The sequence below is a fragment of the Tympanuchus pallidicinctus genome, unplaced genomic scaffold (genome assembly GCF_026119805.1).
Source record: "Tympanuchus pallidicinctus isolate F22 unplaced genomic scaffold, pur_lepc_1.0 scaffold7, whole genome shotgun sequence".
NCBI lineage: Eukaryota > Metazoa > Chordata > Aves > Galliformes > Phasianidae > Tympanuchus > Tympanuchus pallidicinctus.
Window position 1 is genome coordinate 21,454,420 of NW_026294791.1, and position 27,758 is coordinate 21,482,177.

Genomic DNA, 27,758 nt, shown 5'->3' on the forward strand with positions numbered 1-27,758 from the left:
AGAAAATTTCCTAGAACCTAGCCAAGAAGTACTGGCATACTGTGATTAAGTACACAGAGGAGTGTTGTTGACGTTCACATAATGCATGAAAGCAGATAGACTTCTCTGTATTCAGTATCTACAGTCACATAAGACCATAAAATGTGAAACATGAATCAACAAAAGGTCGTGGGGTTTTTTTGTATGTAACAAGGTTTTCTCCCTCATTTTTCTAGAATGGATGATGCTGAAGCTTGTTTCATTCTAAGTAGCCGCTGTGAGGTGGACAGAACAGCAGCTGTAAGTTCTGAAGAAATAACCAAGAATGAATGTTTATACTGATGTTTATACTGATGTTGTACCCTCAGATTTCTAAGAGCACAAGATTAAAGTAAGCTGATTCAAGACACAAATTTTCCATAAATTGAATTAACTTCAAATATTTCGTAAAACTTCAGTAAATACTACTATTTGAATGAGTTAAAACTTTTCCAGTCAGGGAATGTTTGTTGGAATCTTGTCAATTCATAAAAATTGTTTCTAGGAAAACCATCAGTTTCAAAACTCTGAAGAAAGCCTTGGGATTTGCTAGAGATCTCAGACCTTTAAGTGCTTTAAGTTCTATAACAAAGCCTGCCATTAGAGGTCCCTGGAGCTGGAAGCAACAGGATTTCGAGCTTCCATTTATCAGCCTTAGATCCTGATAGCTCATGTCTCAACTCTCAAGTCTGTCAAAAGCATGGGAGCCTAGAAATCTCAGAACGTTAAAATTCAAATAAGTCTTCCAGTCTGTGGTTCCAAAGGAGAATGACATAAGTCAAGCATCTGAGCTGTAACAGTGAGACTCCTGGGATCAGTATAATTTGAAGATTCTCAATAAGATTTCACCTCCATCCCTGTTTTTGTTGCTTAGATTTCCTTTGCACAAGGAATATAGGGCAAGTTTGTTTCTATTTTTTTTGTTTGTTTGTTTGTTTTCCTTTACTGCCTCCTAAACCTCTGAAAGGAAATAGAATTTCCTATACTGTTCCAGCACTAGGCACTACTAAGTACTTCAACAATACACACAAGGCTACAGCTTGTCACTGAACTGACAGTTTCCATCTTTGTCCAGGTCAGTGTTAGTCTACAACAGTCTATAGCTGATTTTTTAATCCTGCCGAGCTTGAGAAATGCATTGGATTCTCTCCTACTTGTGACAGCTGTCAAAAATTAACAGATGTGTTGAGGACATCTCTTACCAGTTGTTGTTAGAAGCAATTTTTCAAAGGCAGAGAGGATTTTTATCTCTCCATCTATGGTACTCAGCAGAGGATCTACTCATTTGTCATAGGTGCTACCAGCAGTTTTGATAGATGCTTGTTTTACTTGCTATTCTGTTAATTAAATTCTGTTGCCTAAATTTGTGTTGCTTTTGATCACGGGTATCAACAATAGTTCAGAAATTCAATAACAGGTGTCAGACAGTTACTTCATAAATATTGCTTCCTTTTTCACTTAGAGAAGTAGGGACTTGAGTAGTCAGACCAAGAATTTTTCAGCTTTCCAAAATCTCCTACCAGAAATTCTCTCTTCTCTAGCAAGACAAAGCTTTGCCAAATTTTACAATATCAAATGCAATTCTGACACTGAGACCAAGAAGTAAGCTGCTTTTCTGCTATATAACACAAGACAGACATCTGTTTCACTAGTAGGATTCAACTATGCGACTCCTAAACGGAATTCAAATTGCACTTATGTGTAGATGACAATTTGTTGTGTTTTTTGTTGTTGTTGGTTTTTTTTTGTTTGTTTGTTTGTTTTTGTTTTTTATTGATGGTTTAGAGATGTAGTCCTTGTGCCAGACCGTGAAATTAGTCAGCACGTTTAGTGGGCTGCCTGTATTTGGTCCATAATACACTTTCCTGAAACATTGCTTCTACTGGTCTAATCTAGTGAGTGATGGGAACTTCCTTTGAACTATTCTATAGATAACTTCTTAGTAGGCACTATAAATATATGAAAGATGGCTTCTGCCAAAATCCTGCTTCTGACCCTTTCAGAAAATTCAGAGATGGTTGAGTTGAAGCTTAAACTTTTTTCCTTCCTTTAATCAAATTGCATGAGATAATTATACCGTTAATCCAAGTCACAGTGACTTTCAAGTGTCAACACATTAAAATAGGAAAACAAATTTATTTAAAGTCTTGATTTGAGTTCTGAAAATGTAAATTCCTGCTACACTTACTTTAAAATTTGCAGTTTTTGCTACATTAACTGAAATATCACCTCTATATTTACCATCATCAGTATATCTGGTGGTTTTTGATCACTGACTGCAGGCCATTGTGTGACCTGCAAACACACATGGAAGAGAATATATTTTTTCCTTCAACTCCCAAAGAAGCCTATACTTTGTAACGAGGATAGAAGCGTAATTTTGCATTAGCTGCTTCTAGTTATAATACATACATATTTAATGCCTTTTTATGTGCTAAAAATGTCAAAATTTTTCGTCACCACAAACTAGTATATAAGTTACTAGAAATGTAAAAGGGAGAGCCACAAATACTGCACAAATAGATTGAATCTAAGCACTTAAAATTCCTACCTGTATTTTCATTTCTATCCCTGGTCTGCTTCTGTGATGTGAAAGTAACTGGGGAAAAATTCTAATTTTGTGAGAATCCTAAATAACCAGCTTTTGTACACAAACATATGCTTATGACAATGGAAATATTAAGAGCACATGCATACCTAGATGATCTCCTGAAACTGTATAAAGCATTTAAGTACCTACTTTATATATGTTACGCATTTGTAAATTGCTTCAAAAAATAGCAAATGGAGAACAATATATATTTAGCAGTTTTGAAACTGTGAATGTGCCAAATGATTGCGAGTTTTTAAGTATCTTTCCCATTCTTTTATAATTATCTAAAAATATTTTATTTTGAAATCAATCAACACCTACTTCTATAGGTCTAGGTTCAGTAAATTTTTTCTTTCTAATGACATTTGCATTTTAAAAATTGTAGTAAGCTTTATTAATTCTCAACTTCAGAAATTCTTTCACCTTCCAAAAAATAGTAATGCTTTATAGAGAAAATATTTCTAAAAAAATTTCAGAGAATATATGAATAACAATGAGAAGAACAGAGGATGAGTAAACAGGGCTTGAAGCATACAATTAAATGTATTTGGTGGTGCAGCTTTGGTTTATCACAGTAAGTTTAATTTAAGCTCCTTATATAATCCTTAAGAATAAAAACAGTCACCTAAATTTTATTAAATCTAAGCTACATTTCTATTCATTAGTGCACAGGAAATAACTCTTTCTCACCATTTTACAGACCAATGTGTTTTTTGCATGACTACTATCAGAAATGCAGTGGGGAATTTAGTAACCTCAAACTCTGCAATGAGGCTCCATTATCACTGCAGATGACTAGGTTTTCTTGGCACCTTTTGTATAAAATAACAGATAACATATCTACAATATTACAGACATTCAAATCTGTTCCAAATCCACCTCAAAACAACTGGCTTCTGTAGTGTATCTCTGTGACCTCCTTCTGTCCCATTACCTAGCCATTTGCTACTGCTGAGGTATGCTGGCATTTCAGTCCCTTGAAACTAGACAGGAAAAAAAAAATTCAAATGCAAAGGACCTCCGAAAACAAAGCCAACACAATCACTCCCCCTCATAAGAAATCATACATGACAGACAAAGAGAGGAAAACGTGACTTTATAGAAGCAAAGTTTAGAGCATGGTACAGCTGAGTTCTGAAATTTCCTGAATCAATGCAGTAATCCTACATCTTTCATAAAAAGTTAATTTAAAACTCATGAACTAATGCATTTCACCATCCTCAAAAGGTCTTCCTGTTATGATTTCATTCTAGTATTTCTAGTGCAAAAACTACTCACTACCATCTCAAGTGACATTAAAACATCATGGTTTGAAAATGTCAATTAAGTAAAAGGCAAAGATTTTCCCTTGCGTTCATGAGTCTGGAAGCCTTTCTTATGGCAAATGCTGCAAACATAATGAATCATTCTTTACATATTATCTATTCATAGCACCAATTTCATGACTAGGCAAGACATTTCAACTCAAACATTGTTTCCTAAGTGCAGTTCTTAATTACTCCTTTTTAGTTCTGAAATAAATAAAAATTGATCACTAATACATTGAAATTAGCCATACCTCATTAAATTCATTATACGAATTAGTGGATATATTACTGTATACTTTCATGGAGTAGGAATATTATTCCTACCATTAACTCACTCTTGACAGTAATGGATAGAAAAGCCAACACGCTGAAAAATCTTTTATACTCCTATGATCAGTAGCTGACTAAATGTGTGTGCATATTTACATGTGTGTCATATATAAGTAATATTACATGTTATATGGAAGGGGTACATAAATATCCATACCAGATGGTGTTGTACAGTTTTTGAAATGAATTTCCTGCAATACAGACTTGTAAAGCATTATTTTTCTAATGTATCATCGTGATTACACGTGTTTTATTGTTATAATTTCTTACTTTTTATTTTAGGATCATCAAACCATTTTAAGAGCATGGGCTGTTAAAGACTTTGCCCCGAACTGCCCTTTGTATGTCCAAATACTGAAACCTGAGAATAAATTCCACATCAAGTTTGCAGGTAAGTGTGAGAATTCAGCCATTTGAATCGCTTGTTTGTATTTGGCAGCTTGTTTCATGAATGCATAATCAAAGGGAGATTCCCTAAGTGTATTTACTAGTTAGAAGCTCATTAAAAGCTTAACATTTTCAAGTACTATGGGTTAATATATCCTCTCAATAGTAAAATAACATTTCTATATCAGGCTCTTATAAATAAGCATTTGAAGGATACTCATTTCTTATAGCACAGTGTTACTTGATACGTCATACATTGTTACTTCTCAATTATAAATCCAGGTAAGTTTTATCCATGTCTTTAAATCATTTCTGACTTTTATAGCATACTGTTACCAAGGGATATATGAAAAGACCTACTTAGAAAAGGTCAAAATTCATTCGAGAAAAAAGAAATCTTTACACTGGGATGCTTTTCTCTAGCTCATATGAAAAAGTATTTTTTTTTTTCTTTCAAATATTTTGGAAAGAGAAATGTAATTTAGTTCTGTATCCAGTGAAATTCATGTATTGGAAAATAAAAAATGCAAAATGATGTAAGAAATCCAGATAAAACCTCTCTCATAAGAATGGATTACTAGCTCTAAATTCAGAAACTTTCTCAGCACTGTGTAGGTGGAAATCTATGTCTCTCTGTCACATACACGTATATCCACACACACACATATACTTATGTGCAAAATATATGAATACTCTTTACAATAACAGTTCATTCTACTTCTCTCTGGAAAAGTAGCACCATGAAGCAGGAGAAAAGCCTTCCTTTTCAACTGTAATTTTGAAAATTCAGTTTTCTTGAAGGATACTCTAAGCAAGAAGGGACTGCTGATTCATACAGCAAAATTCAAAAAAACTAAATGGACAAATATTAGTCTCCTTCATCATCCCAAGAACGTGATGAAGTAAATTTCAGTACAGAACGAATCCAGAGAAACAGCTAAAGGCTGAAATTTTAAAAGCTACTGCATTTGCCACAAGGTTGGAAAAAGAGGAAAAAGCATAAATAGCAGTCTGAAAGTTATGAAAGTATAATTTTAAACTATGAGATAGCACAGCAGGGAATAAAACTCATGCTGTGACAGGAATGATGCTTTTTCATCTCCCCTTTAGAACCACGTAGCACAAACAATCTCTTCCCTCTACTCTCTCTATTCATGGCCACTTCTCTTTATTAGTAACTGTTAATTTATTGCTACTAGTTGTATTTTTAATAGTTTCATTATTCTGAATCCCTGAATGTCTCTGTAGGGGCAGTGTATACTGTGTATACAATGCTCTGAAATCAATGCTTCCTATTTTGTGATGTTGGCCACAATGTCAGAGGTTGATGTTGGTGGTAGGCAGTAGAGGTTGAACCTTCTTGTCAATATTCCGTAATATTTTGTTGCCGTGTGATAGATGACAGCAGAGGGGCAGTCTGACAGAATTGTGTCCAAAGTGAAAGTTCTTATGAAGCAAAGGTGTGTCACTGAATTCCTCCATATCAACAAACAAACCAACCAAAAAAGCACCCACTGGCATTCACTGACATTTGCTGAACATTTCCAGAGACCAAACAGTGGATGTGAGTACAGAGAGGCAGCAGGTGGTGCATTTCACTAAAGGCAGCAGTAACAGTGGGTCATCTTCTCTAGTGTGCGTTCTCATGGGCGTAGCATGCAGGCACTTGTTCACCACTGTTGGAAATGCACAGTTAATGATTGAAAAAGTGCTTTGTAGCTGAGAATTTGCTCTATCAAATTGATTTATTGTGTTCTTTGTATCTGTTATCATTTCTACAGAAATAAACAGGAAGCATTACTTTCAGAGTGACCTATGTATAACTAGATTTCCAAAACAGAGGGTTTTTTCCCCCTCGTGTGTCCTAAGTCACACTAAGTTTGTCCTAAGAACAAAGCAAAATGAGCAAATTGGAAACAACCCAAAACCAAAACATTTTAATATTTCCCTCCTTCGAGCTTAGTCAATCTTTTATCTCACTGTCTTCATTTATATTCCTTACTTCTTGAAGGTCTTGAGAAAACCTTATGTATTCTCCACCACATTATCCTCCTCTAATATTGATTGTCAAATTACTGAATTGTAGGGCTGAATATTTATAGAGCACCTTACTTCTCAAAATTATTTTGAATGGATCACTGCATCCATTTCCACACAAGCTTGTTGCAAATAGCATTATTTATTTATGTCTTACAGTTTCACCATGCAACACTTTATAGCAGAGAATTACAAGCATTTCTACAAGATTTAATTTATCTTACTGATTACACCAGAAATTTTTAATGCAGTTTTAAATTTGGTCAGGTTACCTGCACAGCATAAACATCATCATTAGATGCTGACCTATCACAAATATTTGCCCACTAATGCTTACAATCATTAGAATAATGTTTGCCTGCAGACTTTTTCCTAGGACGACTTCACTGTGATTACTAATCTTGTTCAATTCTGCTTTGATCTGATATATATGCCCAGTGGAGGCTACAAACTATACTCCTGTCCAGGGTCTTTACAAATAAAATTTGTTGTAACTATATGCAACAATTTTTTAAGTGCTTTTCCTATTATGATTTAGAACTGTTTTATTACTGCCTTAATACAAAAGGCTTCTTTTGAATTTGATATTCCTTTAAAAATGACTCCTTTCTTCTAGAGGTTTCCCAAACCAATACTGTGCATTTTTATGAACGTGAAATACTCAGTATTTCTTCCTTTACTTTTCCATTTTTTATTGTGTGTTTTTGCACACAAGTTTAGAGGCAACAATTCTCAAAAAAAGTCACTGAACTTAAGAAAAAAACCCACAGATTTCAGAAAAGTTCTCCTGACACATTTTATTTTTAACTAAATTGAAAATTTCTAAAACACTACAGCATCTCAGCATCATACTTTAGCCACTAAACCTACATGGCATAAGATAGTACATAGTACTGAAATTTAGATCTTAAGTTAATTCTCCTGAAGAAAGTCTGCAGGATGCTGTTCTGTCTCAAGCTTTAGAAACAGTATAAACGACAAGTCATTGTTAATTTCTGTGTAGTAGGCAATATTTTGTCTTTTTTTTTTCTCCTGTTTAATGAGAGTACAAGAACTTATAATCACTTAGGGAATAGAGATACTTTGCACTGAATAATATGGCTTGTCAGAAAAGGAATGTTTTCACTCTGTGTCAAAGACAGACCCTTGCATCTTCTATTTTCCTCTATTTTTTACAGTCAGCATAACAGTCATTAGATGGGCAAGGAAACACTATCACCATTTATAACAATCTTTTGCCTGGAGTTTAAATGCTGTAATTACTTAGTCATGTCTCTCACTGCATCAAAAGAGGAGTGAGGGAGGCAACTGTTTCCCTCTATTTTGCCTTCATGAGACCCGAGTACTGTGTTGAGACCTGGAGCCCCCTATGCAAGAAAGATATAGAACTGCTGGAGCAGATCCAGAGGAGGCCACTAAGATGATCAGAGCACTGGAGCACCTATCCTATGAAGAAAGGTTGAGGTTGAGTTGGGCTTGTTTAGTTTGCAGAAGAGAAAGCTCTGGAGAGACCTCACTGCAGCCCTCCAGTACTTTTAAGAATGCTTATAAACAAGACTGAGGCAGAATTTTTACATGGGCAGATAGTTTTAGGAAAGGGGGAATGGCTTGAAACTGAATGAGAGGATATTTAAATTAGAGACTAGAAGGTAATTCTTTACTCAGAGGGTAGTGAGACACTGGAACAGGTTGCCCAGGAAGTATGTGCCCCATTCCTGGAGGTGTTCAAGGCCAAGTTGGATGGGGCACAAGGCAGCCTGGTCGGGTGGGTGGCAACCAGCCCACAGCAGGGGGGTTAGAACTAGATGATCTTTAACATCCCTTCCAACACAAGCCATTTTTATAATTCTGTGCTTTCCAATATACAAATACCTTCATATAACTCATCTTTCTTTCAGTAATATTGCATTTTACTTCGCTTGCAGTTGCCAATGGTTTTATTAGTCCTCCAGCTTTTCCTTTAAACACAAGACTACAAAAGGCTGTGTACCCTTAATATATGCATCTGGCATTGCATTTTAGCACAAACATGAAATAAAGTGAAAGTTATCTACAGTAGAACAGTAAATTTATTCAATTTAGAGACCAGAATAAATTACGTATTTTCTGAGTTTTACTAATAAATTTCATATGCTTGCTAGAAAATAAACATCTCTACCTTGAATGTTCAGAAAACTTATATAATCACAGTTCCAGGAATAGGAACATATTTTGTGATTCTTAATTTACTCAAAATACAGTAATGAATTAGCTCAGATTGGTGAAGTCTGATTTTACATCTTCAGTGGATTATGAGAAGGGAACATAGTCCAGATTCGCGGAAATGGATATTGAATACATCTGATGATTAATCTATCCAACCATGGATAAAAAAAAATAGTCTGGAGATAATAGATGGACGTTTTTCTCTATCTAGTATGTTAGTACTCATGTTAACTAATCAAATTAAGAAAAGCCAGGTTTCTCAGAGTAGTTATGTCAGATAGACCTGACACGTTCTTACCACGTGGCTGATGCTATAGATATAAATCAATATTTTGCATATACTTAATCTTCAATATCATTACAGAAGTCTTAACTCACTTCATAGCATTATTACCTCTATTTGTGACAGACTTAACATGTTTTCTACCAAAAAGTATTTTCACAGAAACTACAACTTTGAAAAAATTTAAAAGGCATATTTCTGTAGTATAAATGCAATCCTTCTATTTGGTAAATTGGTTTGACATCCTTAATATTCAATTCAAGATGAACTGCAATTTATTCCTCTGCCACATGGAATGACTGATTTGATGATATTAGTAACCAAAGTCCGAGGACTTGATCAGTTTCCCAGACTACTGGACCATCACCCAGCTTCCTCCCTACTCAGTTTAGAAGAGAAAGCATTAAATATTATACATAACCCTCACCACATGTCAACAATAAGAGTATTGAACATAAATGTAAAACACAATGACATTATAGACAAGCTATGATCTCGCAAATAATTAGAGAAAAAAGTTCATCTTGACCTAATCTTCATATAATACAAGAACTTAGCTGCAGCCAAAGAGGAGAAACCCATAGTACCACTACTTAAGTTTCAAATTAAAACAGAAAAGAAGGAAAAGAACAAAAATAGTATGAAAGATTCATCTTATTAATGTGAAAGTGTAACTTAGGAGGGGAAGGAGAGAGAATCAAACAATTCACATGGTAAGCACCATTAAAAAAAAAAAAGCCAGCACAAATCAATAGGTATACAGAAAGAAGCAGCATTACTGGGAGTTTGAATTTGAAAAACTTGCTATTTCTGTCTTGCACGTCAAGACTTACTATGAAGATAGAAGAAGTTAGTACAAGCTGCATTTTTCTGTGAATTGAAAACATGAATAAGCATCTCTTAAGTTCGGGAACATTCTAACAATAGCAATATACACGTTTCTGGAATAAGACAAGATTAGGTCCAATTACCTTGTATTGGTCCAACCAAGAACAAAACTTGTTCCTAATACAGTGAAGAGTCACAATATGCAATCTTATGCCATAACACTTTGGATTATTATTTTTGAGGCATGCATGCAAGTCAGATAAAAAAGGCAGATGAACCTTAGAAGTTAAATTCAGAATTAAATCAAGTTCCTGCGTTGGGACTTACTGAGCTTAAAGCTGATTTACTATTTATAAATAAGTATTCTACATAGCATTCCCTTTTCTTCCTAAAATGCAGAATAGGAATCAAGAAGGATTGCTTCATTATATAGTCTGGAGATTATGTTTTTATCAGTGAATAAGAACAATATTCCTAATCACGGTAATTAAGAGTGCTAAGAAGCTTTTGTCCACGCTCTTATATTACCTCTAAGAATTTCAAAAGCTTCAAAACACTTCTGAAGTAGGAATTATTTTCATACATTTTTCAGATACACAAATACATGAGTGGCTCACACAAGGTCAAAGTCTACAAGAGAAGTGGAATTTGTCCTATGAGTTCCATGGACATGGTGACCTATGTAAAGATCTTGACAACACATTGCAAATTCCTTACGTGTGTGAGATTAAGGTGGCTAGAGCAGACATCTCTTTACTAGGTGCAATCCTCTGTTTGTGCAGTATTATTCATAAAAACCATCCAGAAGGTATAGCCACTCATTAGAAAACATAGAGTATATGAAAGATTTAAGTGAGATATATACTTTTCACACACATTGTGCCATCCATTGTTTACTTCTTTTCATTTGTATATAATCAGGTCAGCAGGTACATTTCTGTTCAAGTACAAGATATGAAATAGAAGATGATGAAATAATTTCTCTGTATATTTTTCTTTGGTCTGTTTTCAAAATTATTAGCTATATTACAACATTTTTCTAAAGAAGAAACGAAAGGAACTTCTTGACAAAATCCTACACAAATTCAAAAATGAATTTCCTGTTCCTTCAATATGGGGAAGATAATATTCATTTTCATAGATCTTTGCTACCTTTGCAAAGGTAATGGAATATAGATATTTCATCCAAGTTGCAGACTATGCCTTATCCTCTCAAAATCTTTAGGTTAAATTTCAAATAGATGTATTAGTGGCACATGGTCAACTAAAAAAGCACATTTCTGTCTGAGATCCCTTTTGCAGCAAACAATTGCTATAATTGAAATTTATTTAGGGGAAGAAAAACCTCAATTTGTTCTATATTTGACAGTGTCTTCACAAAACTCAGTCTTTCCCTATGACATTTAAATAGGCCTCGATCTTTAGAAAGATCAAGAATGAATTTCCCCTTTCAGAGGCAGCAGCCATTAGCTGTTTTCAGGGGCAAACATTAGTCAAATCAACAAAATAAAAGCTACTGAAGTGCGAATATGCCAGAGCTACTTCCAAACAACCAGTCTGTAAACCAGCATTACATATCTAATTGAGGAGATACTCCTACATTGCAGTACTCTGTGTGTACTATTTTCTGAAAACAGAAATTGCATGGTACAGAACTTACATCTCTGTGCTGCACTTGATATGTTTATACCAGATCATATTAACTGCCAAAGGTGCAAATTTGTAAACTGAATTATGTTACTTAGGCCTACTTGTAACTATCAGTGAAGCAAGATAGTGGAACTTAGATTTACAGGGCCATTGCATCTCTGTCCTGCAGCTGCACCTGAAGTAGGATCTGGATGAAAAATTAACTTCAGTCATGCAACCTGAAAGGCAGCATAGATGGGGTAAATTGTACATAGCTACTCTCCAAGTGAAAGTGAATGCTGAAGATCTGGAGGCAATTTCTCCGTTAACTTCACTATTTTCTTATGCAAATATAGGAATTTATAATTCTGTTTAATGAAAAGTATTTTTATAAAATGATTTTTTTTTTTTCTCTCCACAGATCATGTTGTGTGTGAAGAAGAATTCAAATATGCTATGCTAGCTCTAAACTGTATATGTCCAGCTACCTCTACATTGATCACACTGCTGGTTCATACCTCCAGGGGACAGTAAGTATATATTACCATTAACAAGCAAAAGCACGCTTTGCAGAAGTTACAGCTGAGATTCTGTATAACATGGCTTAACTTGATCGCTGGGCAACTGCTTCAGTTTTAAAAGCAGATTGGTATTTTCAGCTCTTTAAAGACATCAAGATATTTTAATTAAGGTATGATAATTTCAAAAAAGATTTCCTTCTCATGCTCCAAATATTGAATTTTTTGCATAGTGTTATCAGTTCCATAATAGAAAGTGTTCACTGCCTTTTTTTTTTTTTTTTTGCTAACATACAAACTATTATGTGCGATTCGGAGCAAGGACATCAAGAAGCAAGCAAATACACATACAAGGAGATGGTTTTTAACATAACCACCACATATGTGTATGGAAAGGCATAGTGAATTATGGTGTCTCTACAGACTGCATAATCACCCTTAGAACTTCTCTATATTTATTGGAAGAATTCTACAAAATCTATTATTCCTAGTATGCTATTGACATGAAACACTAAGGTATTCTTAAGAAAATGCCATGGGCCGAGAGAAGCATTAACAAGTAAATCTGAGTATATCTGTAAAAGTGGAGTACATGCATACAGAACTGTACATTTGATAGCAGTAGAAATGAATGTTTTTTCAAATAACTAGATGTCCAGTAATATCTTGATATTCATAAGCAGAGTTATTTAACCTTCTGTATGGCAGTTGCAGTATTTTCCTGTGCCAAAGATAGGGAACAGCGAAATATAGCTAGAATTTTTGTTACCAGCAATAACAAATATCAAGGCTTTAGTGCTCCTGTTTGAAGTTGCATTTGAAGTCAATCAGTATGCAATAAAATATGTTTCCATGCCTCCTGAAAACCATGGTGACATACAATCTTTCTGCCCACTTCTCATTTCATGACATGCATGAACGGAATACAGAGCCATTTAAGATTATTCCATATTATTTTTGTATGAAAGAAGAATAGCATACCTAGCAGATATCAGAGAGTTTTCAATAAGCACAAAAACTGACATTATGCAACGTTTTCTACTATGCCTGAGAACATTAGCATTTCTAATTCAGGCATATTGATAATTTAATATAGATTCCCAGCTCTGGTTCAAGTAACTACAGCAGAATGCAAAAGTACTTATTTTTTTTTCTCGCTAAGAATTAATTGATGTAATCAAGGTTGTTGAAGTAACTGAAGCAAATTTGAGTTGTCTTCACAAACATAGAAGTTAAAGAAGATCAAGTATTTCAAATGCATTATCTTTGCTACAAAATATGTAATTCCCAGAGCGGTGTTTTCTTCTTTTCCTTTTATTTCTTACAACTTTCACCTGGAAATACTGGAATATGTTTCCAAAGATCTAATTTAACTCTGTTGATTCACAAGCTTAGGAACTTTACTGTAGCGTTGGGAGTGTTTGTTCAAATCTATATCATAGATAAGACTTCATTCAGAAAGTAGTTTGATTGATAATTCAGAACTTCAAAATAAAAAAATTTCTCCCTGCTACTCAAATAAACGAGCAGATGTTCCCACACATAGTGAGCTCTTATAGTGATTAAGCTTTATCAAGGTCCCTTTTCTAGAGTTCTTTCTGATCCAGCTCTCTCTGTCACTTGAAGCATGAAGCAGACAGCTTCTCCCATCTTTTAGATCCGCTAGGAGCTGGCATTCACAGCCACCTGTAGCTGTAGTCACTGCTGAGGGAGGTCCTGAAAGCTTTCAGCCACAGCAATGCTCCCAGCTGCCAGATACTAACTTGTCCCTTTTGCAAAGCTTTTTGGAAGAATGATGCTTCCAAAAGCCATTATAAGCGATGCTTATCAGAGAACTACAGAAAGCTTAAACACTGAAAAATCCTACCAGACTCAAATATTAACTTAAAAGTATTAATGCAGCTGTTTGTACTCCTACAAATCAAGTACCAGCTAATTTATGTACAGTTACACACTGGGATCTACTTCCTATACTTACTAAGTAGTGTGACACTTAATAACGTAAGCTTCATGATTATCAGAAAAGAACTAAGTACACGGAAATTACTGCAAATTGAAAGCAATAAATAGCAGCAGAACACAGAAAAATAATTACTCTGTACTACCCTAATTAGAATGATAAAACAATAAACAGTAAAGAAGAAACATGCATAAATTAAATAAATTAAAGCATATTTACCAGTATAATTCTGTGAGTAGGTTAGGGAAAATGTGCATTTCCCAAGCAATTTTGACCAGACCAACTTTATATTAAGATTAAGAAGTTTGCTGCTGCTTATGCCATCCAGCTTTAGTAATATTCACAGTGGCCAGGCTAGTTGCAATTCATCTTATTTTCATAGAAAGTGTTTGTAGAACTCAGATTATGAGGCACAACATTTCTATCTTTATTTTTATTTATAATTTTATTATTGATTACTTTTAATCTTAACGTTTACCTTTAAACACTCCCAATCTATTAATAGAACTCTAACAGTTTATAATACAATACAAAGTTCTGGAAGAAAGTAGCATTTTTGACCTGAACTTCATGTGATCGTTACAGAACGGCACCATGGGAAGCTTTTCGACAACTAACTGGAACCAGACAGACTCTGAACAGGTAAGAATTTCAGTTTGGGGCAGGAGAGGGGTGCTAAAATTCAATATGGAACAATTTCCTTCTGTAATTAGGTTTCGAATTCTGCTATTCTATATGTAATGCACTGTTTTTTAATACCGTTGCAATAAAAATGTTTACTTTATATTCATTAACCTTGGAACAAAATGTTTCTGTGCTGAGGGTGAGGAAAAATAAAATCTCAAGAAAAACAAATTATGTCATGATACTGAAAAAGTAGAAATGAATACTAACAAGTCACAGTATCTAGAGATCTTAGCTCCAAAAGGCAAAATGCAGAGCATATTTGTCACTTGTTTGTTCTGATAAAGATACATATAATTCCACTGTACCTAGCAAAGCCCACATAGATGGAAACTTGGTCAGTAAGGGGTTCACAGAGGCCCATAGTCTGCAAGTTTTTGTGTTAGCAAGGTGTGGAACATTTCCATTAACAATGCATTTGGATAAGGAATGTTAGCTGCACTTAGTAAAGGACCCTTAAAATGATTAATAATTTCTTTTCTTGCACTAGAAAAGAGGATAGTATACAAGGCACAGTAACAAAAAAAAACACCTTCTGGGTAAATACTAAAGACAACAAACATGAGCAAATGCAGAGAAAAATCTTTCTTGCAGATAAAGTGACATAAATCAAATGAGTCCTGCCTACATAAGTTATTTTCAATTATTCTTTACCACTTCAAACAGGAACCAGACAATCTGCGAAGAGACTGTCTTTATGAATAGAATGAGCATGCTGTTGGTTTCACCTGTCATCTTTCAATTACAGTGAATCTACTTCTTGTGGTGTGAATTTAACCTAATTCCACCATGTTTCTCCTGGCATTGAAGTACATAATCCGACTATTACTTAGCAGAAAATGCTCTCTATTTCATAAAAATAATCTTCTTATTTACAGTGTTACCAAGCTTTGATCTCAGATACTTCTTTCAGATTAGCCCATGGGACATTTCCAATAGATGTTTATAATTTCTACTGCTTAGTGATAATGCACTGATTACTAAGAATGGTACATTAAGTTTTAAATTATTCTCTTTATCTGTACATGTTTCAGAGAGAGTCAGCAATCATCAGAACAGTGGCAGAAAATGTATGGCAGATGCTCTGGTAATGAAGTGTTTCACATTAACCTGGAAGAAAGTACTTTTTTTGCTGAGTATGAGGGGAAAAGCTTCACATATGCTTCTTTCCATGCACATAAAAAGTATGTTTATTTTCCTATAAAAGATTGACTTTAAAATTTTGCCTCAAATGTAGCTCTGCATTCGAAAGTGCAATATCAGGCATTACTCTGTTTCTGGATTAAAACATCTGGCCACCAATATACTCAATTGTATATTAGGAAATATATTTCATTCAATTGTAACTTCTGTAAGTTACAGTTGGTCATGTAAAGGCTAATACTGGTTCTTTATAGGCAGCTCAATCTGAGAGAATAGAATATAAAGGATATATAGGATAAGCTTGATAACCATAATGAATCATACCTTAGACACAGATTAAATCAGAACACAAATCCTTTTCACTTTTTTTTTTTTGTTTTCAGTGTTTGATTCAGGAGCCAGCTGGAAATCCAGCATGTTCAGTTTTACGCAAAGCATTCAATTTTAAGCTGATTCCTGCTATATCCCGGTGATTGTCCAGAATACTTTTTTCCCCGCTTAGATTCAATTTTAAGAACATTAATACATCTTCTTTATGTTCCAGATCATGCATCTTTTATTCAGTACTGATGTGTGAATGGAACTCATCAAAACTTTGAACGTTGATCTTATTTTCATAATTAATAAGAGACCAAAGATTATTTCAGTTTTATTTCCTTATTTTCTCTGACTAATTAAATAGATTTTAGAAGTGAATGGCTGAATATTCTTAAAGTAGTTTCCAGGACATGGAACAATTTAACATGATGAATACATTTTTCATAGAAAGTATCCATTTCTCTGTTAATAATTTCTCAGAAGGGATTAATCATCTGATAGAAAAATTAACTGAGACATCTCTAGTAGAATCTCCAGAGATAAAGAAACACATTGGAATCAGATACCTTGGATTCATCATTTAAAAAAAACTGCTTGATGATCCACTTAGGAGATAACATTTTTTCAAACATTTGACAACAAAAATTCTGGAAAGATTCTATTTGTACAGTATAAAATATACAGAAGGCTCGTTTTTGACAGTGGAAATTCTAGTATATACAGAACTATAAAAAATGAACCATGCCTCTCCTTTTCTAATTAAGGTTTGGAGTCTGTCTGATTGGTGTTAGAAAGGAAGATAACAAAAACATTTTGCTGAATCCAGGTCCTCGGTATATCATGAGTTCTACAGATATATGCTTTTATATAAATATCACCAAAGAAGAGAATTCTGCTTTCAAGAAGCAAGAAAAACACAGAAAAAGACATGAATCAAAATTATCTTATCATGGAGCATCTAGGTTGCCTGTACACAGTATAATAGCCAGCATGGGTAAGTTAACAGAAAAACATGTCTCACAACATGTTCAATTAACAGTGCATTTCAAGCTTTTAAAAATGTATTCCTGTAATTAAGAAATTAAAATAGAGTGCAGAAAGTATATTAAACATTTCCCGTTTTCTTTTCCTAAAAAGGGTATTTTCCCCTAAACTGTATATATATATATATATATATATATATGTGTGTGTGTGTGTGTGTGTGTGTATATGAATAAATACGTCATGGAGACTTTTTTTTTTTTTTTTTTAAACACAATGGAGTTTATGGTTTGCAAACACATGAAATAGCATCAATTAATTTATTATAAATTAGTTCAATTCTACATAATGGTAATTACCATCAAGATTTAGCATCTCTTCCATGCCAAGTTACTAGTTGGTTTTATTACAACAAAGAAACTCCAACCATTACATTTTCTCTCTAATTTCAGGAAACAATATCATGAAAAAAGAAACAGAAAACTTAAATTTAAAAAGTAAATTAAAAAGTATCAAGAACTCAGATGCCAACTTCTAACGTGGGTTTTAGAAATGTCAAAATATCTAGTGAGTTTGTTACATGTAGGGTCAAACTTATAATTATTACTAAATGATGTGCATGAATGAAATATGAAATCTACTGGTGACGCATATTAATATGAGTGAATTATACTTGGCATGTATATATATTCATGGTTAGGGATAGTGCAGATGTACAGGAGAAGGCTTCCTCAAGAGTAAATATTTGTTATACTTTAATATGATAAACACAGCTAATGGATGTGGCATTCCTTTCAGTCTTTGTCCATGAGGTCTGAAAATCCCTACTAAATATGGGAATCTCATTTAAATGTTTTAACAATCACATTGTAAAACCAATTTCAACACTACTTCAGGAACCGTAGCTATCGATTTACAAGACACAGGATGCCGAACGTCCAGCGGACCTACACTAGCTCTTCCTTCTGAGGGAGGTAAAGAGGGCAGACGGCCCAGTATAGCACCTGTTCTGGAGGTTGCAGACTCATCCTCACTTCAGGCATGCGACCTTCTAAGTGACCAATCAGAAGATGAAACCACTCCATCTGATGACGAAGTCTCTGCAGGCTTAGAGTATGTATATTTAATATAAACTAAGTAACATTATTTGAAACAAGCATGGGCAGTTTTGACACTCAGATCAATCCAAGAAGTTGTAGCAAGTAAGACACACAAAGGAAGTATTTTTTTTTAAGAAATGCTTTTATCTGGTAGCAGAATACTGCGACGCCTATTTTGAAAGAAGAAAAACAGACCACATCCTCTATTTACAGGAGATTTTCTACACGCTGTAATACAGATGTGTGTATAGCAATTTATAGCATACACATCAAGTGACATTCATGACCATTTTTCCTACAGTTCATAATTACTAGGACTAAAGTAAGCTGTAAACAAATAAATACCTCTGTCCTTCCCTGACAATCAGGTAATTTAACAGGCATGTTGAACATTAACAGTAGGTACATGACTCCAAAACATAAGAACAATCCAAAATGTGATATGAGATCACATTATTACATCTAATTTAAAATGTTTGTTAGCACATTAGTGAAAGTAATGCTGCACTGCTCACAAAAAAAGCAAATCTGGTAACCACCTTAAAATAAGATAGGCAATTATGTTTATTGGGATTACTGAAAAGAATATTAAAACTGAAATACTCAATTAAGACAATGGCTTACCTAGCAGTTTCACATCTCCAACTTCACTAAGTATGAGAAGCCCCAGGGAAGATCATAAAAATCCAATGAAAAAAATAATAGAATAAGTCATCTTCACTCTGTCAACTGAAACAACAGAATATAAAAGGCTGCCTATCTTCTCAGTCTTCCCTGATGGCTGTGGATATTCTGATCACGTATGTGCACCTCCCATTGCAAGTGAGTCTTCCTCACTATCATGTAGTCTTTTATTAAAAATGAAGGCCAATTAGAAATTTCATTTTTGGTAAAAGAAGGTAACGACCTTACTTGTTCTTGAGATTCTGAATGATAAGTGGGGAAGGAAGAGAAGCTGTCCCACCATGTTTTCTAGTTTTCCAACTTTCCTTATATTCCAATGTGTTTAGAACACCAAGCCTGTACACTACAATATATCAGCCCATTTCCAAAGATGTTTGTACAAAAAAAAAAAAAAAAAAAAAGCCAAACAGAATTCCTTCAGTTCACAAAAATTTGACAGCTGTCAATACATTTTATAGAATGGGTCAAAGATTTAAATTACATACCTTTGTTCATTTAATATACTTGACTCTTAGTCCACAAATACTTGTTTAAGTAGGCATAGGTATAAGCATCCCATAAAACAGCTGTATAATTAAATGTATTTCATTGTCTATACTAAAAAATATTGGGTTTTTTTTTCTATTCTACTAGGTATGCCAAAGGCTATCCTCCTTACTCTCCTTACATTGGAAGTTCTCCCACATTTTGTCATCTTCTGCATGAAAAAGTACCCTTCTGTTGTCTAAGACTAGATAAGGTAAAGAGAGTTCTCTGGTATTGGATAAAACTGCATTCACATTTGTCTGCTGCATCTGAACATTTTTTGCTTAGATGTGAGCTTTGTCACAAACTAAGTTTCTCATCCTTTTTCATCTCCAAGCATTTGCATCTATGTAATCAGATCTATTTCAGGTCGGCTGATACAATTTTCTATTTCTAGTGGTAAAACCTTCCATTCCACTAAACCTCTTCATTCATATCCACTGAACTTGTTTCTCATTTTAATTTTAGGGGTGCCAGCATAACTACTATGAAGATGCCAAAGCCTATGGATTCAAAAATAAATTGATTATCGTTGCAGCAGAAACTGCTGGAAATGGCTTATATAATTTTATCGTCCCTCTTAGAGCTTATTACAGACCGAAAAAAGAACTCAATCCCATTGTATTACTCCTGGATAACCCGTATGTAGATTTTAAAAATATTTGTCTCTTTTTTTTTTCTTTGTGATACATTTTAAAATCGTTTTATCATTACTTTGATAGGTGATCACTCTTCAGATGGCCAACTTAAAATCAAAAACATTATGGCACGTACATCTTTGCAAAAAATAAAAAAATACAGAACCTATGTTGTTATATGCAAAACTGACTTTCTCCTGACTGTAAATGGCTGTATTACATTCTAATGTCCTTATACTTCACAGGTGATGTTTCAATGAAGTATTAAAATATTGAAAGTAATATGAATACTAAAATTAACTTTGTAAGCACTGTAAAAAAGTCAATTCATGTAGCTAGTCATTCTTGTAGCTATAAAACTGCAATTCAAACACTGCTTTTACAAGTCACTTAATGGCCTTAATTGGAATATTTGTAACAATTTTACACTCTAGGATAAATAGTTCTTTAGGCCAGTAGGATCCACTTTCTAATTCCCTTTCTCTGCAATAATGTTGTTGTTAATACCACACCTGTGTGGAGATCACTAAAATTATTAGCCTTTTTTGCATTAGCTTTTTAAACTTTAAGAAAAAACCTTCTGACAAGAGTACTGCTTAATAATCTGAACATAAATAATTAATTGGTTTTTTTTGGGGGGGCAGAGGCTGGGGGAGAACCATAGTACTGCTTAAGAACTTACTTGCAATTGCAGCTCTTTGGTGCTGCTTACATACTTAGAACCACAATTTGAAAGACACAAAAATGGAGGCTAGCCAGATAAGGAATATGAGGTTGAACTATGACTTAAAGAAATTACATCAGAAGATGTGCTGTACAGATATTGATACTAAAGTGACACTTTGGTTTGCATGTATGTGCTCTGGTTTATTACAAGCAATTTTTTATGCAAAAATCTGCAATGAAGTGTTCTACTTTAGCCTCAAACAGCTTTTTAATGAAGCTATATACATTTGTGTTTGCAAAGCAAAGGTTTTAAGTGTATATATGTTATGGCATAAAATGAATTACATGATTTGGTGAAAGCTTGAATTGCTCTTTAAAGATTTCTGGGTTTTAAAGTTTGTTATAAAGTGATGCTTAAGCTGTGATGTGAACCCAGAGTGCCCTCTAGTGCTTGCTATCTTTTCCACAACTGCGCCTGAGCTAACACACTTCAGAGCTATAATTTTACACCTAAATATCATTTTAACAGCAAAAAGTTTTGGCTGATAATTAAATTAGAACCCTTATTTCTCTACCTTCTACACTGCACTTGCAGTGGCTCCTCCCAGCATTCAGTGTTGCAGAGTCCCTCCTGAAAAGCCAGCATGCTTTCTATACATGCATTAGGTTGAGGTCTTGGTGCCATTCATGTCAATTGGCATTTTGCAATTTCTTTCACTGGACTCAGGAATCTAACCACCTTTGATGATCCTGCCTATGCCTTTTTGTTATAATCCTATTTTTTTTTAATCAACCCACTATTACAGTATTCTGTTACCTATACGTGGCATTTTTTGAGATTTCAGTTGTTTCTCAATATGCAAGAAGAAATCCAGTAAAATTTATGAATAAAGAAACAATAAAACTTTATTTCACACATTGTTTTTAAAATTAAATTTTTCTTCAAAATTTTTCTCTTTTACTTAAGTCAGAGTTATTAGCTGTAACTCAAAGATTCTACTCCACTGAAAAGTAAGGTTTCACTGCTTATTTTTAGTATCCCTAATTCGTGCACTGGAAAACAACTTGGCAGTGTCTTTGAAATCAATCACTCGTTTTAATATTTGAAATTGTACTGTGCCATAAATTTTCTGATTTAAGAGGTGCATTTATTAATAAGCATGTGATCATTCTGATCATCCTTTACAGTTACAGCACTGTTATTTCACAGTTTTCTATTACTTGTGTAAAGACATAATACTTCCAAGGTTTTTTTTTTTTTTTTTTAATTATTGTTTTTGTTTTTAAATTATTATTTTTGTTTTTGTTTTTGTTTTTGTTTTTTGAAGTTAACAAACCACCATCCAAACTACTTGTTTTTTTTTTTTTTTTTTTTTTTTTTTTTTTGAAGTATTTTAGAAGAGATGCTGCTGTTGTGATATTGTGTTTCATTTTGTAATCCCATCTGCTGCTTAGGCCAGATATGCATTTTCTGGATGCAATCTGTTGGTTTCCAATGGTTTACTACATGGTGGGCTCTATCGACAAGTAGGTGAAGTAACTGTTAGAAAACTTAACATTGTAGTGGTCAGTGGCTTGTTTTGTGTATTGTCATTGCATGTCTACGTGTGTGTTATATTTGAAGATGATCTATCTGCATGCATGGTCTGTGTGTCTGTGTGCTATAGTTTGAGATTTCAAATTTCTGACTTCTAGAGGATATTGTCAGTAAAAAGTATGGTAGGGAACACAGTTTAGTATCTTCAAAACCCAAGCATTAACATTTATTTTAATAAGTATTTAGTACGTCTCTAGGAATTGCCAGGTAATAGCACTGATTCTAGTGACACCCTTTATCATTTACAGACTAGGCTTGTGTAAAATAGCTATAGAACACAAACAGCACTAAAACTAATGAGTTTAAATGTGTCCAACATAATTTTCCCCTACATAAAATATTCGCCTACTCCAATATTTGTCTTCAGAAATTCTGCTGGTATATATTTGCATATCTAAGCTCAGCAACATACATTTAACAGAAAAATCAGGCAGAAATGACAAAGGGGAGAGAGGAGCAATGGCTCAGTAGCATTTTAATAAGCTCATGTGCCTAGTGTCAAATCAAAGTAGAAAATAGTTCGCTTCACTACATGGCTGCTTTTGAGCTGGGGCTGCAAGGCCACAGTACTCATTCTCCACACAGACATCAAATAATTTATTTCCTGCCCAGAAGTAGCAGAACCTATTTTTTCAATGAAAATTTTAAATATTCAACATTTTAAAATTTTCATCCTGTTTTAACAGGGGCTTTAAAACTGCTTATAATCGCGATGATAGAGCTGCAGATTTGTCTTGGCAATACCTTAGTCACTGTGAGACCTGCAGTGGATCTGTAGACATGTTTTTTACTTACTAGACGTGTTTTTTCTAAAGCAAAAATGTGTCTTGGGTTGTTAACAGCTACTATTTTTCTTAAGGTTTTAATCCTATAAAAGTTACAGAAAATTCATAGAAGCAGACTAATTGAATTGCCTCACAGTATCTAAAATAATTAATAACCCAAAGACCATTTTTAATTAACTTGGAAGATTAAATTCTAATAAAAATTACTGGTTTTACTTTCAAAAGGAAATCACTTCCTACAGGTTTTTTTTCATTTGTTCTGAGGTGTGTTTTATTTCTTTTTAAGAAATGAATGCGTAAACCTGAGGACTACAGTCCACCAAAGGCATTACTATGCAAAGTTCTTTTGTTTGCAGTATTGTTAACATGAACTTATGCATCAAATCTGACAATGCAGTCACTTTAAAATCAGATACTGTATTTTATTTTTTGACATCTATTTTCATCAATAATGAGATTTTGTATTTATTCTGAGTTTTCTTAAATGTTTTAAAATCATATATAACCAATAGAAATCAATCATGTTTAGCTAAATGCTACAATGTAAAATATACAAAGTTTCTTTCTTAATGTCTCTGGAATTCACTTCCAATGCATTTAAGAATGCCATCTGTTACCTTTTAAATATCTAATACACTTGTCCTATGGTCACTTGGCACGAAATGTCACTAAGTTGAAGAGAAAACCGCAAAAAGGATTACCCATATATACCACTCCTTTTTTTGCTAGAAGCAAGTAGCCTGCAGAAAAACATCTTTACAGAAATCCATAGCTTGACTGAACTTCACCAAAATGTACCAAGTTAGCAGAAACATCTACAGACTTGGAGTATAAAAGATGTGAGATATGTAACTGACCAGATTCCAGTAGTGCAGGAGTCTGTTACATATTAAGAAATACTGATAATGGAATTATAAAAATACTTATTAGAATTCTAACTCCCCACATTAAAAAAAACCTCAAAGTAGTGGTACAACTGAAAAAAAATGAATAGGTTTTTTTATCTCTGAAATGCAGAAAATATAGTTGCATTTTAGACTTTGCTGCTATTTTACTGCTAGTTCAGTATTACATTACTGCTATTTCAGTAATTAAATTACTCAGAGAAAGGTCAGGTTTCCACATATGCACTGACATTATTAATATAGGTCATATAATTTTTCTTTTAGTAGTCAACCACCAGTAAAACTGCAGTTTCAAAAATTGTACCATATATTTGTTTTGGAAGAACACATAAAATGTAAAATAAACATCAATAATGTGTATCCTTTTCCTTATTCTAAAGTTTCAAAACAGATTTAGAATAGGATATGTAAAACTTAGGAGCCTTAGAAGATCACTGAGAACAGTAATAATTGAATCAGTATAGTTTAGACAATATTACAGATTAGATCAACTGCCAAATGAGAAGCAATTCTAATGACAAAATAGCTTTTCTTCCTTGGAAGTAAAGAATGATGCAAAAAACGTAGCTTTTCAATTTCTCCTGGAAATCATGAAATACCCTTTCTTCCCATTTTCACTTAAGAGTCGTTTGGTTCCCAGCAGCTTTTATTACAGAAACTAAAACAAAAACCAACGAAAAAAAAAAAATTCTGAAACTTTTCCAGAATTGTTTTAAAAGTAACTTTTCCTACAGAAACTAACAACCAAAATGTGCTTCATTTTGGAAATAAATATAAGGCATGCTGGCAACTGTAACTTAGTTGTCAGAGGTGGTTTTCTGTGGTCAAACTTTACAGCAGATATTGTCCAGTAGGTGAAATGTTCTACTGAGGTACAGCTGGTCCTAAAGGCATTGTAACAACACTCCGATAGATAAAAGAGGAGCTTGTCAGATGTTCCCTTAGAACCCTTATTAACATTTTGAAACTGAAACAAAATGTGTTAAAGAGCAATCATTTTAGATCCATTCATTGTCAAAAATAACTATAATGAAGCAAGTTGATGAAACATGTAAGGACATACAGTCTTTCCATGTAACTGTTAAAGGCTCATGTTAATTTCTGAAATAATTCTACCATTTTAGGAAGACTGACCATAACAACCTGAAGTGTATTCTCTATGACTTCAAGGGAAACAATTCATATTCTATTCTCTCAATTCATATTTTTGACATGGACTATACTAGAAGTTATAATATGTACATGGAGTTGCAGGGAACCAGCAACTCAATGTGATTTATCAGTATTATCACTAATCTTTTAAGCATTTCAGGTTAAAGTGACTTGTTCATTTCTTTCTTCCTCTTTCTCTTCACAAAAGCCTAGATGACTTATTAAGATGTGGGGTCACCTTTGCAGCTAATATGGTGGTGGTGGACAAAGAAAGTACAATGAGTGCTGAGGAAGACTACATGGCAGATGCTAAGACCATTGTAAATGTTCAAACACTCTTCAGGTAAGAGATCTTTTGCAGTCTCGTTTTACATATTCATTAATCACGAGGTACCTAATAATGCATTCTGTATTCAGACAAGGGTGTGGTTTCTATTTTTGTTTCCCCTTTCTTTTCACATAGCAAAAAGCCTTAGCTATAAACTGTTTCTTGGCATAACTCTCTTGAAATCTCAGACAAAACTCATCCCCAAACTTGAGGATAATTTCTAATTTTCAGGTTTATAGGAAAGGAACAAATGTTACTTTTGAAAACAGGTCAAAAAACACCCCACATTTTTCTTAGTGCAGCTGTCCTTGTGCTGCTAAAGACAATTCAAAAAAACAGACCCTTCTAATGCAGCAGCTTATGCATTAGTATGAAGTTAATTGTGTATAAATTTTGAATATTGATTTTTCAACAAAAAACAGATTTTCGGCGCATGTGTGCAGTATTACCTCTGACAATAGCATATTCAGAGTCAGGAAGGAATATCTAAATTCAGAGTGAAAAATTGTAAGTCTAAAGCAACTAAGAAACCAGACAGAGTTCAGAGACCTCCAGATCATTTGAGAACATTTCCTGATTAAAGCTACGCTTCATGTAAGTATCTCAATTCAACAAGTACCAAATGATAGAAATCACGTTAAACAGTGAAGAAAGTTTATTTGAAAAAAAAAAAAAAAAAACCAAAAAAACCCACCCACAAACAAAAGCAGATATATACGCTATGCAGACAGCTAAGAAACGCTTCCCTGATCTAGAGCTTAAGTCCAAAACCTCCTGTGATTTATTTTACTAAGGTTTGGTCAAGAAAAATAAGCATGTGAAATCCAAAGTATTTCAACAGATTTTTTTTTTTTCCCCAACTGTGCAGTTGATTAGTGCTAGCATGACTGCTAGCACTCCAAAAGAAGCAAAATCTATGCTGCATAAGAAGTTTTAGTTCTGTCTATTTCAACTTTGAGATTTTGAATTTGCGTTTGATTTTAACATAGATGCATCTCAATCACATATCAAATTTAGAAATTATAATTAAACTTTATTCATGGAACATTCCAGTGTAATAATAACCACATTGTTCTATGATATCTCACTGAGGCAATGATATGCATCACTAAGGTTTCCAGAATTTTTTCCCTAAATATAAAATTGAAAAATAGAATGGAAAGTAAATAAAATTTGTTAAGTAGGTGTTGATATTTCCCATAGTTGTGTTCTACCTAGTGCAACACTAAAAAAATAAAATCATAATATTACATTATGTATAATAGATATCCAAGTAGTAAAACATGCTGTATAACCATTCAGTTTACCTGCACAATAGCTACAACTAGATGGCAGCTGTAACTCATGTATGAAACATACAACTGCTCAGTATAATTCTAAGCCTGCATAGACCTTCTTACAAATTCAAAATAAATAAAAATAACACATTTTAATATTTAACACTGTTTCCAGAAAACCTTGTCAACTTCGTAAACTGTTCTTTTACCTCTTTTCCTGAATTTATTTCTTCTCAAACACAATGTATTCTCTGTATTTTTACATGATATCAAAGTTGCAGGGATAACTAAGTTTCTCTAAGCAGTGTGAAGTAGTGACATTCATCTGTTCTGCAGAATAAACTACATTAATCACAAGAACATAACCTCATAAATTAAGATCTTTCAAGTTTTTTTGTTGTTTAGTAATATCTGTAAGAAAGTAGTGAAGAAGATAATGGACAAAGGCAATGAACAAAAAGTATAGGATTAAATAAGGATTTTACGTCACTGGAGTGTTGCTAATATGTGCTGTTCTCAAACATTTACACAAATTAAAAAGATTCCAACTGAGTCATAAGAAATAAAGCTATATAAGTTTATCTAAATCTCATTGACTCACATCAGCTGATCTCATTATGGATTGCAGGCAGTACTAAAGAGATGATGCAAGTGCACTGTAATGCTGTTTGGCCTAAGTTGCCAATTCTAATAAGCCTGTTTTGGCATTATTCCCTGATTTACATAAATTAGTAAAAATAAATTACTCTTGTTTAGTCAGAACAGTACATCCCCATCCAGCTTTGATTAGGAGATGGATGTGTTGTTTATAACATGATAGAGTTATTAACACCTTTAAGGATAGAAGTTGTTTCATACCAATTAAAATTCTGACACAACA

The 27,758-nt window shown here is 33.7% G+C and overlaps 1 protein-coding gene across 8 annotated transcripts in view; it reads left to right on the top strand.

Moving 5' to 3' along the window:
* Positions 1-27,758, top strand: part of KCNT2 (potassium sodium-activated channel subfamily T member 2) — a 143,480-nt gene that overhangs the window by 69,806 nt on the left and 45,916 nt on the right. For 6 of the 8 annotated variants that reach the window (XR_008202461.1, XM_052667073.1, XM_052667072.1 and 3 more), the window contains 11 exons: positions 216-279; positions 4,531-4,639; positions 12,039-12,147; positions 14,681-14,737; positions 15,814-15,963; positions 17,005-17,234; positions 18,118-18,334; positions 19,639-19,744; positions 19,999-20,171; positions 22,290-22,361; positions 25,482-25,616. Coding sequence is in view for 7 of the 8 variants with exons in the window: in XM_052667073.1 (XP_052523033.1) it covers positions 216-279; positions 4,531-4,639; positions 12,039-12,147; positions 14,681-14,737; positions 15,814-15,963; positions 17,005-17,234; positions 18,118-18,334; positions 19,639-19,744; positions 19,999-20,171; positions 22,290-22,361; positions 25,482-25,616 (1,422 nt within the window). In the remaining variant the exon portion in view is untranslated. The remainder of the gene's footprint in view (positions 1-215; positions 280-4,530; positions 4,640-12,038; positions 12,148-14,680; positions 14,738-15,813; positions 15,964-17,004; positions 17,235-18,117; positions 18,335-19,638; positions 19,745-19,998; positions 20,172-22,289; positions 22,362-25,481; positions 25,617-27,758) is intronic. The other 2 variants (XM_052667070.1, XM_052667068.1) reach the window with 2 other exon arrangements.